Raw genomic sequence first — 12,957 nt, 5'->3', positions numbered from 1 at the left:
CGTTGCAAACTAATCTACCCGGAATATGTGCTTGTATGTATATGATCGGCCAGTGCAGTGCCTTTCTAGATACCTTGCAGCAAGAGTTAAGCCTGTTTCAACTAATTTTTGAGGGCTATATGCTTTGTTTTGCTGCAACCCTGTGACATCCCCACTGTGTCAAAGTACAGTCTTCATTCAAATCGTTACAGTTTCAGTTCATATGATAGGGGCCCTAGTCTTGTCAATGTTTGATGGACTGCAAAAGAAAAGGTGGTAAATATACTGTTAACAACAAAGCATCTATCAAACTAAACCATCATGTCATTTAAACCCCATTCAAACATGGGCATTGTTACGTAAATATGTTGGCAATTTTACATGTCGGTTACATGTCAGAATAAGCATCTGATTTAATTTTTACAAAGAAGTCAGGACGATATACTACTTTGTCAGATCTTGTTTTATTTCAGTTCCGAGACCACCAACATGGTACTGGTCTGAATAAAGAGTTCATCACCGGGTCTGAAAAGTGAAGCCAATACACAAGTGCCTTGAACCTGCATTCCTTCTACTGGCCAGCAGGGGGTGACTGTACTGGTTGCAACGAGAAAATGACCCTACTTCTCACTTGAGTTATTACCTCAGAAAACATTTTGCTAATGAGTTTATGGTCTCAGTTACTACTTTCAAGTGTTCTCCACTACAGCATGATATATACCTTCTTACCTTCTCATCCAAATATGGTCACTTCTGGCTCCAAAGAAAACAAGATGGGGTCGGCCAAAATGCCAAACTCCAGGCTTTAAAACAGTAGTCCACAAACCAGTGGCTGACCACATGGAAGTTATGTCCACTTCTTTTACAGTCAGGTGAAGGTAAAGGGTGCAGTAACACATGGTTTTATATAAACAGATCAAATATATGTGCGCTGCTGACATCAGTGGTCACCGATTACATCTCCATGCACAAAAATGTTGTTTGTTGCCCTTATTCCGAAAAAGAGAATATTGCTATTAAAGCTACTCTTACCTTTCTTGCATTTCACACAGCACTTAGAAAAAATTTGAACATCCACAACTCCCACCTCCCTCCAAAGTCCCATCCTCCTCCTCCTGCAACTCCACCTCCCTCCAACGGCCTACTCCCCCCTCCTCCATTACGTTGTCATGGTAACGTTAGATACACGGAAGAGGAGGGCGAGTGTAACGTTACAAATGCAACCCCGGAGTTTTAAAACTCAACCGGATTCAGGGATGACTGATGGGTTTTAGAATGAGGTTACAGTGCTAACGTTAGATAGTAGCGTTAACATTACTAGTAAGTGGAAACACACAAGGAAGATAATGTTAATTTCAGAGGCTACGCTACAGTAGGCTAACGTTAGCCATTAGCAACTGGGTGCTGTGTTGTCATATATAACATTATGAACTGAACTGAACTTCTTTGTCATTTTTATGCGCAGCACAAAAAAACAAACTGACATTTCGCATACCCCAAGCAAAAAGAAACAAAACATTTAAAAAATTTGTGCAACATATAAGAAAGACACATCACAGCACACCACGGAGCTTGCCAGATGATGCAGCCTCCCTGTCTGCTCTATATGTAGCGTTAGCCTCCTTAGCTCAATATCGGCGTCTTATATGTTACCATTCATCCATGTCTCAGTGAACACAAGGACGCAACAGTCCCTCACTCTTCAGTTAGTGGATCTCCATTGTCGGATGTAATCATTTCATGTCCAGTGAGCGGAAGTTCACCAGAAGGCTGCTGGGAAGAGCTGGTTTGACGGGGTTAGCTGTTAGCATAGAGCTAACTCCTCCACGTTCCCCCGCTCCTGCGTCCTGTCACAGCACTGCCGGCATCTTCCCTTCGGGACCGCTCCAGGCGAAACCATGGTCATCTCAGATTACTAGTTTATATCCACAAGCCTCCCTGTTTCTAGCATATTTGTTGTCTCACAGACTCAGGGGTGGAGGGTGTGGGGGGGATGTTACGCGAGTAGTTACGTCTGTCGGAGGCCTCCACGTGGGGAAGACAGACAGGACAGGAGAAAACTCCGACCAATCATTGCATTTGGTGCGAATGCAATGATTGGTCAGGGTTTTCTTAGAACCCTATGGGAATGGTATAATGATGAGTTTTCATCTCTGGTGGAATTCACTTACATTTCAGTGTGCCATCAGCTTATTAATAACATTTTAACCTAAACAAAGAAAAGTGTAAAATTTCCAGAAAGTTAAGGGTTGCTTTAAGCTGTTTATTTGGCTAAGGAAAATTATTATCATACTAATATTCCTGTGTACATGCAACTGTGCATACTTAGAATGATATGCCTTAAAATGTTGTTTGTTACCTCAAAATGTAGAAGGATGGAACAGCTGGAGTCACTTGTGCCATTTTACTACTAATGCATCAAAGTTTTCCACCAATGGCGGACTTGTTCGACATGTGCAAACACAGCCTCCCTCTTTCATTCCTTCAACCACCTTCTTGAAAAGGTTGGTGTTGCAATATTTGCACATATCCAAACACCTGTTTATATCTAAGTCTCTCTTAATGTTTAAACGTAGGTGTGTTTTTTCTTCCAACCACAAATGTGGGCTTTTCTGTTGGGCATGCGTCTCTACCTTGGCTTTGCAAACTGTTGGTTAATTGGTTTGTGTATAATGCATCCATGACAATGCACAGAGCTGACTGTAAACGGGCAAGGCACATAATCCAAATGCGCTGTATACATGCCCAAAGAATGCTCCTGAAACTTGATAATGGCGGCTTATCCCACATCGGAAAATGCTCCATTTCAAAAAAGCCTACTTCAAAATAACCAAACAAAATATGCTGTTTACATGGACCCTATCAAATTCAGAATATTGTCATATCCGTAATTACAGTGGAATATTAGCGTGCATGTAAACGTAGTCACTGATTAAATCTTGGTTTGATTAGATTTGTGCAAGAAGGCAAACAATCATCCTGTACCTCTCAGTAAATTTCAGTAAAGTAACTGTATTTATACATGAGTAGGACATTCTGGAGAGGAAAAAATATACGGCTTTTAAATCTGCTTAAAACTGTGCCACCAGTGGGTGTTTTTCAGGTTGATCCACTGGCATAAACAGCACCAGACATGCTCGAAAATTAAACACCACTCTCAGCACACCTGCATCCAATTACACTGAATCTTAACTATCAGGGCCTCATCAGCACTACTGCACTGTTGAGGATTCTGCCAGGCACTTCCTGTCACACTGATGGTGCAGAGGTGGATTACACACTTTACGGACATGAAAAAGCGTGTGTGTGTGTGTTTGAATTGCATTTTAGTAAAAAACATACTCACTAATATAGAAAATCACAAGGGATTGATAAGAATTTATGACATTTGTGCATTTAAAGTCCTCGGGATATCATTTGCAGGCTGACTGATGGTCGTGTTTTGATAATGAGTGTTATGAAATTGCAAAGAGAATGACTTTACAGCCTCGGGCCCTTTGTTTCTTGGGTAAATTCCTACTTTTCAAGCATGAGCGCCCAGAGGCTTTGGTCAAATGTTGCGATGCATACATAGTTCTCGTTATGATGGATTTCCACTGGCTTTATTATGCTCCTCTGATGGGATTTGTTGCAGTTAAGCTGAATAGATGTCATAGCTGTCTTCTTGGATTTATGGCCAACAACAATTCAGGAATGAATTGTAACAACAAGCTTAAGCGAATATGTCTTTTTTGTTCGTGTAATGTGCTTGTAGTTGTAATGCTCCATGCCCTCTCTAATCGGTATTCAGGATTGTAGATCTTGTCTTTCTTCTTAGATTCTGTGTAAAATTCCTACAAAAAGCAATACAAAACTGAAAATTACACACAGCAGGAGCATTTTCCCTCTGCTCACAAGTCCTCCACTCATTTTTTTAGCCTGTCTTCACTGCAAACCAGAGAAAGAAAAGGCAAACAAAAACCATAGAGAAACTATTATTTGAATTGTGTTATATTGGTGGCATAATATGATCATCAATAGAAGAAGGAGTATTTTGTTTGGTGGCCTTAGTTAAGGCATCAGCATCCAACCATGGCTAATATACCTTAGCTGCAGTTTAGATTCCCTGCTCAACCAACCAGAGCCTTTCAGAAACAAGAGTCCACAGCCACATTAGCAGCTCTGCTACACTATACAAAGGCACAGCATGCTTTGAGCTTAGAGCTTATACAGCTGTTTAGTGTGTCAGCATATGAACATTTGTTGATAGCAATAAACACATGCATACTAAGTACAGCTGAGGATGATGGGAGTGTCATATGCTTTGCAGATATTGAGTTAAAAACCAGAGTACTAGACAACTTTGACTGAACCGATGCTGATGATAGATGAAAAGCCAGAAGAACGTGACAATTCATCCTGAGGGGAACATGAATGTCTGTAAAAACTATCAGGTCAATCTATTCAATAGTTGTTGAAATATTTCTCTCAAAACCAAAAATGTGAGCCACATGCTGGTGCCAGAGAAAAAATCAGTGGGTCACTATTGTTATTAGGATTCATCCTCTGGGGACCATCAGTGTTAAAAAATGAAAATTTTGTGCCAATCCATGTCGTAGATGCTGAGATATTTCGAAGGATAAGAGAATACTTTGACCTGCTGGTAGTGCTACAGAAAAGTCAGAGGAACGTCAAAGTCAATGGGGTTCATCCTCTGGGAACCATGGATAATTTCACTAAATGGCAGTACATACAGTGGTTGTCAGGATGTTTTACTAAAGGCCAAAAGGGTCACCCTTAATGGTGTTAGGGAGGAAGTCAGAGGATCAACCAAAGTCTGTAGGCTTTCATTCTCTGTGACCATAGGTGTTGTTGTGCAGTAAATACCATCTCAAAGGAGGCACTTACATTAACATTAGAGGATGAGCAGGCTGCTGCAGTGCAAAATATGTTTGTGTTTATTTAAGTGAATCTTGCCATGCATTTCAACTTTTCTTTTAATTGTCTGAAAAAAAGTATGTTTTTCTTTTTATCTGTCATTTCTGGAGAATCAGACAATAGATGCAGCCACCAGTCAATAGGTGGCTGTGTGCTCAGCATCTCAGTGTGTCCGGTGTGGCGAGCCATATTGCATTATAATGTACCATCATCCTGGGCCCTCTCATAAGCCAGACTGTCAGGCCAATTGATTCATACCTTGGATTTGATGTTATCTGTGACTTGCAAATTTATGAGGTTATGAGAGTTATATTGCTAAATCCTAACTTTCAGTTTAAAAGTAGAGTGTATTGATTTATGTGCAGACAGTGTTGATAAATGAGGCCAAATGTTAAGGCAAGAAGAAGACAAGCCATACTGTGTATCATCCAAAAAATATTGTCCTCACTTCTGTTGTTACTTGAATTGTTCCTCCTCAACAGCATCTTGTCCTCCTACCTCACTGGTGTTCACAGACAACATCAAATGATTTGTCTTGCTATTGTAATGATGCCTTTTTTTGTTTTGTTTCATAATTAATGGCCTGGAGAGCTATACCACGGTGTGGCACTGTTTAAATACAGCACATGTGGAAGGTTACTGACAAGAACTGAACGCTAGTATACATTTCCTGTCCTGCATCTCCATCACCTTGGTTGTTAGAGCAAACAAAGAGAAGAAAAAGTTGTGTGGCCCAAATAGCCATTTGTGTTGCTTTTAACATGGTCCGACCCGTTCAAGTCGTCAAATACAGCCTGCAAGTCAGACATTGACAGAAAACAGGCATCCTTGATACACCATCGGGTGGCCTAAGTTAATAACACAACCGGACAGTGTCAGTTTGAAACCTCTGCGGACAACAACATAGTTCCTGTAAAGTCCATATAGGGTGGCAGGAGGTGTAATATGTATGTGTTGGACCCAGATGCAGCACACAGGCACATTGACCTTTATTTAAACACAGAGTAAACAGGAACTTGAGCTGATGAAGATATTCAGGTAACAGAAAGTCTTGCATGTGGGTGAAGAACAATCTGGCAAAGAGTGTGTGTGCTGGAGAGGCTTAAATACCGTGCTGACTGGCTGATGAGCTGCAGCTGTGAAGGCAGGTGAGAGCAGTGGGGTGATCAGGTGGGAGTGGCTGGCAGGTAGAGTGGAAAAACACTGGGAGAGCAGGGGAGCAGAATGCAGGCTGTGAGAGGAGGGGTGATGGATAGGTCCAACATCACTGGACTTTTGCCCAGGAGGCCAGTGTTCATTTCCCGTATGAATGCAGAGCCACACCATTGTGTTTTTCTTGCTAAACCTAACCACATGCTTTTGTTGTCTAAACCTAACCGTGTTTGTTGCACAATGAAATGAATGTAAATACACAGCGTTTTACAAACATTCTAGGTTTATTTTGAAAAAGACTGTATGCATCTAACGTGCAGAACCTTAAGAGTTCCTATGAAAACGCAAGTGTATTTAAAAAAAATACAAAATACTTTTGTTGTGTCCACATTGTAAGAACCAAGAACCATTTGCAGTTCTCTGAAAGCTGTTATAAGAGATTTTGTTTTAGCTCCTGGAATCATATGTAACATAAAGTATCATGATTGGTCCAGACGTCATAATTGTGACTGGTTGAACATAGCCAATGCAGCACAGGCCATTGCTATTTAAAAAACCAACCAACCAAACAAAAAAAACCCTGTTAGCCGAGTAAACAACAGACAACACAAAACAAATAACAGCTTGTAATGAAAAAAATGGAAGAAAACTCATAGCATATATGTGACAGTGGAAATACAAGCCAAAGCCAAAGTGGCGTTGCTATACCAACCACCAGCTGACTTACAGTACATTACTTCATTGCTCTCAATGGTGGTGTGAATGCAACAAGAAAGAAAGCCCTTGAGAGATGTAGCTCTTGGGTGAGCTCCCCAGCAGGAAGTTCCTCTCAGATAGTCCCCAGAAGTATTTGGTCGGGAAATGCCTTATGTTATCGTAGCATGTTAGCTTGAATGAATGAATGAAAGAATGAATCTTTATTGTCATTACACAAAATGTACAATGAAATTACACAGAGAGCTGAGCCGCTGCTGTGACTGCAAGTGCCACCATCTAGCTTGCTACATCTGCTTATTAGCGCTAATCTCAAAGTACAGCTGGGGCTGATGGGAATGTCCATAAATTTGTTTTCATTACTTTATTATCGCCTGAAAATAGCAATCATTGTGTTTTTGTTACCTAAGAATTAGCTGTTTATGTCTACATACGGAGTGGGTCAGTGGGACTTCCCAGGAAGTTTGCCATGATGTTTTACAGTAGCTCAGAACAGACAAACCTGACATTGGCTCAAGATAGGTCTATTTGCATTTTTGCTTTGGCCAGCATAGTTCTACATGCTTGGAGAAGAGAGAAGCTTGAGTTGGTAACCTATCTGCAACCTCACACCTAGAGCCACTAATCCTCCACACTGGTCTTTAAGTTTTGATCCAATGATAGCGCTAGATAAAAGTCAGGAGGTCAGTTCTTAAAATCTATCCTGATGAGAACAGGAATGCATGTACCGAAGTTGGTGAGAGCAGGACATTTCTCTCAAAAAACACAAATGTCAACCTCATGGTGATAGAGAAAAAGCTAAAGGGATACCCAAACTCCTCAGGAATGATCCTCTGGGAACCAGGAATCGGTACAAAGTTCCATCCAATGCATCCAATATTTGTTGAAAATATTTTAGCCTAGACCGAAGTGGTTGGGCAACCAACATTGCCATCCATAGTTATGATGCTAATGTGACTATGAAATATCTAATTTCCTTTTATTGTTTTGTTTTTAGATTTCTTTACAGTTATCTTAAATGTATTTGCCTCTTTAGGTTCTTTGTCAACTTCCCATCGGCCAAACAGTACTTCAGCCAGTTCCAGGACATGGACGATCCAGAGGAGATGGAGCGAAGCAGCCAGCTTCGACACCATGCCCGCAGGGTGATGAATGCCATCAATACTGTGGTGGAGAACCTCCATGACCCAGAGAAGGTATCAGCAGTGCTGGCCCTGGTGGGAAAGGCCCATGCTATTAAACACAAGGTGGAACCCATGTACTTCAAGGTAACTTCAATGAGTACTTTCCTATACTTCCCAGAATTGCTTTCAACAATCCGATAAGATTCATTGCCACAGGGGTGTTGTTTCATTGCTAGGAGATGTGTTGCTCTATAGTTTTGATTTATGTACCCACAAAACAAAAAAGGCTGTGTCCTGAAAGATGATTGTTGAGTGCTCTATTTCCTGGGTAAGTGGCACAGCGGAGGTATTTTCTTGCTTCAGCAGCCCCTTGAATTATCAAAGCATCCCATTAACACCCCAAAGAAATGTTTTCATTAGCAATCTAATCCCACAGGTGAATCCTCTGCCCATTTAAATTTACTCAGGCCAAAAAATGGCATTCCTGTTTTGCGCTTATCTGTTTTTTATGTCTCATATGCAGCTATTACCTGTTTGCACTTGTGGACAAAAGTACATCAAGCTGTAATGAAGCTGATGATGTCTTGTTCTATACCAAGTCTAAAAATGATACTTCAAATAGAGTGTATGCAGACTTTTTTGGGGCAGACCACATATTTCAACCCCAGCCTCCATGGGTTTTCTCAATCACAGATGTCCATATGACGTAAATTCAATAAATGATTCAGGAAATTACCTTACCTATTTAAACTTACAGTAATATCAGGGTGAAAAGTGCTAAGTCTATTGCACCACATCAGTGATACAGGGTGTGGTCAGAAGTGTGCTCCGTTAACAGCTGTAAGACCAGCAACAGTGATGACACTGTGCACTGACTCACAACCACTGGAGGTCAGCAAGCACAAGATTTTAATATAAGTTACTCTTCAGGTATACAATTGAATACTCAGAAATCTACAAAGAACAATGGAGCAGCCCAAGTGGTAACGACATGCAAAAAAGTAAATAAGCAAAGTTATTAATGTTTTATTTCATGGCCAGAGCTATCCATGTTGACTACCTGCGAAGGCAGAAAAAGACGGAATCAGAATATGTGTCATAAAAAATGTTTAAATCCAGTTTACCTTTAATGTCTACCATATGGTTGCATAGTTTTCAATGTGAAACTCTATGATTGTTAAATACGATTCCCTCTTCATCTGACTGAAGAGGGGAAGCATATGCTTCCTCCATTCGAGTCTTTGAATGTCATCTGCAGTTGGTTCATAAAGGCAGCTGTGAAGAGGACACATTACCTCCATTTCAGCATCCCTCCACTGGCTTCCGACTGCCTTTAGAATGTGTTTTAAGGTTTAATTGATCACTTTGTGGATAAATAATCAAATTGATTACCCCCACTGTGTATTCCCTTTGCTCTTAACCACATATACAAGAGTGAACCTCCTAGGTTGACATTTAATATTTTTGTGGTGACATGACACATTAGTGAATCATTTCAAGTGGTTTATCATGAAAAATGCCAAACATTTAGGCTGTTTAAAGCTTCTCAAATGTGAGGTCTTTTTTATTTTATGTCATTATGAAGTTGAATATCTTTTGGATTTTAAGAAGTAAAATATATAAATAATGATAAAGATCATAAATAATGTAAATAATAAATTTAACTGTATCCTCATGACATGCATAAAGTCTGCAGCAGTTTCTGAACGTCATTCATTAAGCTTAATGCTTCAAAATAGTTGAATTTTGAATACAAAGTACAACCTATAGGCATTTCTGCAGCTTTCAGCTGCATCTCATAGCCTTTCTTAGCACGTGTAGATGCTCAGTTGCCATGGAGATGGTTGTTATCAACCTAAGTATGGTATGTTGTTGACATGATAACAGGTGGTTGTATAGGGGATGTTGCAGCTGTTAAAACTAAACAGTACATCCTTTTTCAATAACTGAAAACACACATAAATAGTGACAGCTATAACTATGCCTAGATACTCAGTGAATCTGGGGTTACACCATGGAGAATAAAACTATTAACATGTCATAAAATGTCATCTATTAAGAGATTAAAAAAGAAGGCCAAAGCTAAAATCAAGATAATAAATGGGAAATAACATCAATAAGATGGTAATGAAATAAACAGACAGCTCAGATAAAGTCAGGATATGTTTTCCGACAGAAGTGTGTTTTTAGGAGAGACTAAAACGAAGCGAGTAACTCAGACAGCCTTATATCCTCAGACAGGTCACTCCAGAGCCTCGGAACCCTGGTGGCAAAAGCTCTGTCCTCTTTGGTCTTAAGTCTGGACTCTGGGACAAGCAGAAGACCTCTGCCAGAGGTTCATAAGGGACAAACAGATCTGAAATGTAATCTGGAGTCAGGCCATGAAGAGCCTAAAAAGTGGCAACTTCATCCACTATGGAAGAAGCAATCAGGACCCATCCATGACTTGCAACAATAGGCCGATCTCCAACCTTCCTTATTAGTAAAATCCTTGAAAAACTTGACTACAAACAACTGCACAGTTACCTCAACCTTCACAACCTTTGCTTTTCTGTAAGGCATATGGTAATTAGTTTGTGTGTGTGTTTGCGTATGTGTGTGCCTGTGTGCCTGTTGTCTGTAGGTGCTAACTAATTGTGAGTGTGCGCACTCTTTGGTTTGCTGACCAGTTATTTTATTTATGTGAGGTATTTTTCACGTTTTATATCTCATGGTTTAAGTGTTTTCTGTTTAACTGTAAAGCACATTGTGTTTACCTGAGTATGAAATGTACTGTTCAAATAAAATTGACTTAACCCAAGGAAGGCCATGAGATGTGGCCAAAAGCCTCAGACACACTGAGTAAACTGACCTTATGTTAAGAACATTGTTGCCAAAATTCAATTTACTCTCTTCTCTCAATTGTCAGACCATTTCCACACGTCCCCAGTTCTGTCTCCAACGCCACTGCTCATTTACCAAATGTAAATGTACATTTCGCTCTTTATTTTTGCTGTCCTTCAGTACTTTTCCACTCCCCACCTGTGTTGTCCTTTCTACTCTGTCATTTTCATTTCCTTTGTATTGCCTGTCCACCCACCACTTTCATGCTTTATTTTTTCAATTCTCACCTGCCTCGCTCACTTTTCTGCGAATTAGATTTTTTTTTTATTCCCACCGCTCTGCTCTCACTTTACATTACTGTCTCCCTTCCAGCTGCCATTATCTTGATAGCCAGATATTCCCATTCTTTATGTCTCTTCCTCTTTTTTTCCCCCCTGTGTTAATGAAGTTTCTCTCTCAACCCCCTCCCTCCCAGATCCTGAGCGGTGTGATGCTGGAGGTGTTGGCTGAAGATTTCCCAGAATTCTTCACAGCAGAGGTGCAGATGGTGTGGACCAAACTGATGGGGGCGGTGTACTGGCATGTGACAGGAGCCTACACAGAGGTGGGCTGGCTCCAGGTCTCCAGCTCAGCCGTGTGAACAGTTTGGAGGAAGAGGGGGTAAAAAAAGTTTCACTTGCAAAGAGTTCTGTGAGGATGGTTTCACAGACATGGATGAGATTAACGTGGTAATCCGTGCAACTCTGTACTTTATTTTGGTGACGTTTTGGGTGCTAAGCCTTCATTGCTGTGGTGTTTACATTGCAGTTTCCAGAGATCACTTGGACACCAAAAAATATAGCCAGAACACATTTTTACATTTGTTCTAATGAAGTTTTACCCAGTATAAGTGACACTTTGGTCTGTGTTTTGAACCATGTAGCTATCACTGCTAATGCCAACTATCCAGCTCTTCTACTGTATTCCAAACAAATGACTGTTTCTGCCAAAAGCATACAACATGACCCTTCGCTAAGCCCTACCCCCCTTAGTTACTGTCAGCAGGCCTGTCAAGCTTTTCAGTCTCGTCACAAACGCAGTTTACAATGACAGTGTTGTCAGATTACCTCTCAAAATTCTTGCTAACTTTTGCCACCCATTCTTGTTTCCAGGAGATTTTATCCTCTATCGCTAGCTAGCTAATTAATGTTAGCTTACTTCATTATGCTAATACTAACCAACTTGTAGTAACAAAAATCATGTTAAAGGGTCTTAAATATGCACCTGAAGGCTACATAACAGCTACCTGGTGTTACGCTAAAAGGCTAAAGCTACATGTGCTAATTAAAAACACAGTATCTTAACCATGAAACATGAAGGACACATAGAAACAAAGGAGCAGTATTGTTCTTGTTTTGGGGCATGGCTATATACAGTGGTTCAAACATTATTCTACAACAGAAGAAAAGTGTGAAGAAATATACTGTATTATGGCATTGTGGTAAAAGGAAAATGAAAAGGCACTGGAGAAAGCTACTACCATGTGTAATAAGCTAGTTAGCCGAACATGCTAACATTTGCAGCTAAGATTAGAACAGACAAACACATTATTAATGTAACTGTACTCTACATTTTTGGTGTTTTTGATTGGAAAAACAACAGTCTTCAAACTCTTGAATACCATATATTAATCTCACTACAGCACACTGCTTTAGCATGTTGAGAAATCCAATGTTTGGCTAATCTTTATAAACAGATACCTGCATGTATGCAGAATCTGTAGGCAATACAATACATTTTACAGGCAAAATTTTGGTATTATAAGCATTCTGGTTTCTGTTAGTGGCCCGAGTATGTATTGATCAGTCACGTTTGCGTGGACTTTGGTTGCCTGCAGGTTAAAGGACAACTTCGGTATTTTTCAACCTAGGCTCTATTTCCCCATGTGTATGTCTGCGTGTGATTCATGGGTACCACTCGTTCTAAAATTGGTTCAGTATTGAGCCGCGAAACGAGCTAAAACAGTAATGGGGGCAAATGCATCCCGTATAAAAGTGCTTTTTTTTCGCCACTGACCGGTTCAGATCACCAGTGCTATCTCTGTAAATAGCATATGGTAGCGGCCCTAGGGCAGTGGTGAGGGTGAATGAGTGGAGTCAGCTGTCAGTCAGTGTTGGAGCAGAAAGGCGGAAGGTGTCCCTGCTCGGTACTGTAAATGAGTATGTGTGTGTGAAGTGTGTGTTTTTTCGCCACTGACCGGTTCAGATCA

At 40.5% G+C, this 12,957-nt stretch overlaps 1 protein-coding gene across 1 annotated transcript in view; it reads left to right on the top strand.

Moving 5' to 3' along the window:
• Nucleotides 1–12,629, top strand: part of cygb2 (cytoglobin 2) — a 40,395-nt gene extending 27,766 nt beyond the window's left edge. Inside the window, exons 2-3 of the mRNA XM_049572777.1 lie at nucleotides 7,799–8,030; nucleotides 11,185–12,629. Of these exons, the coding sequence (XP_049428734.1) occupies nucleotides 7,799–8,030; nucleotides 11,185–11,349 (397 nt within the window). The 3' untranslated portion in view covers nucleotides 11,350–12,629. The remainder of the gene's footprint in view (nucleotides 1–7,798; nucleotides 8,031–11,184) is intronic.
• The last annotated feature ends 328 nt before the right edge of the window (nucleotides 12,630–12,957 follow it).

The sequence above is a fragment of the Epinephelus fuscoguttatus genome, linkage group LG3 (genome assembly GCF_011397635.1).
Source record: "Epinephelus fuscoguttatus linkage group LG3, E.fuscoguttatus.final_Chr_v1".
Taxonomy (NCBI): domain Eukaryota; kingdom Metazoa; phylum Chordata; class Actinopteri; order Perciformes; family Serranidae; genus Epinephelus; species Epinephelus fuscoguttatus.
This window is presented reverse-complemented; position numbering and strand designations above follow the sequence as displayed.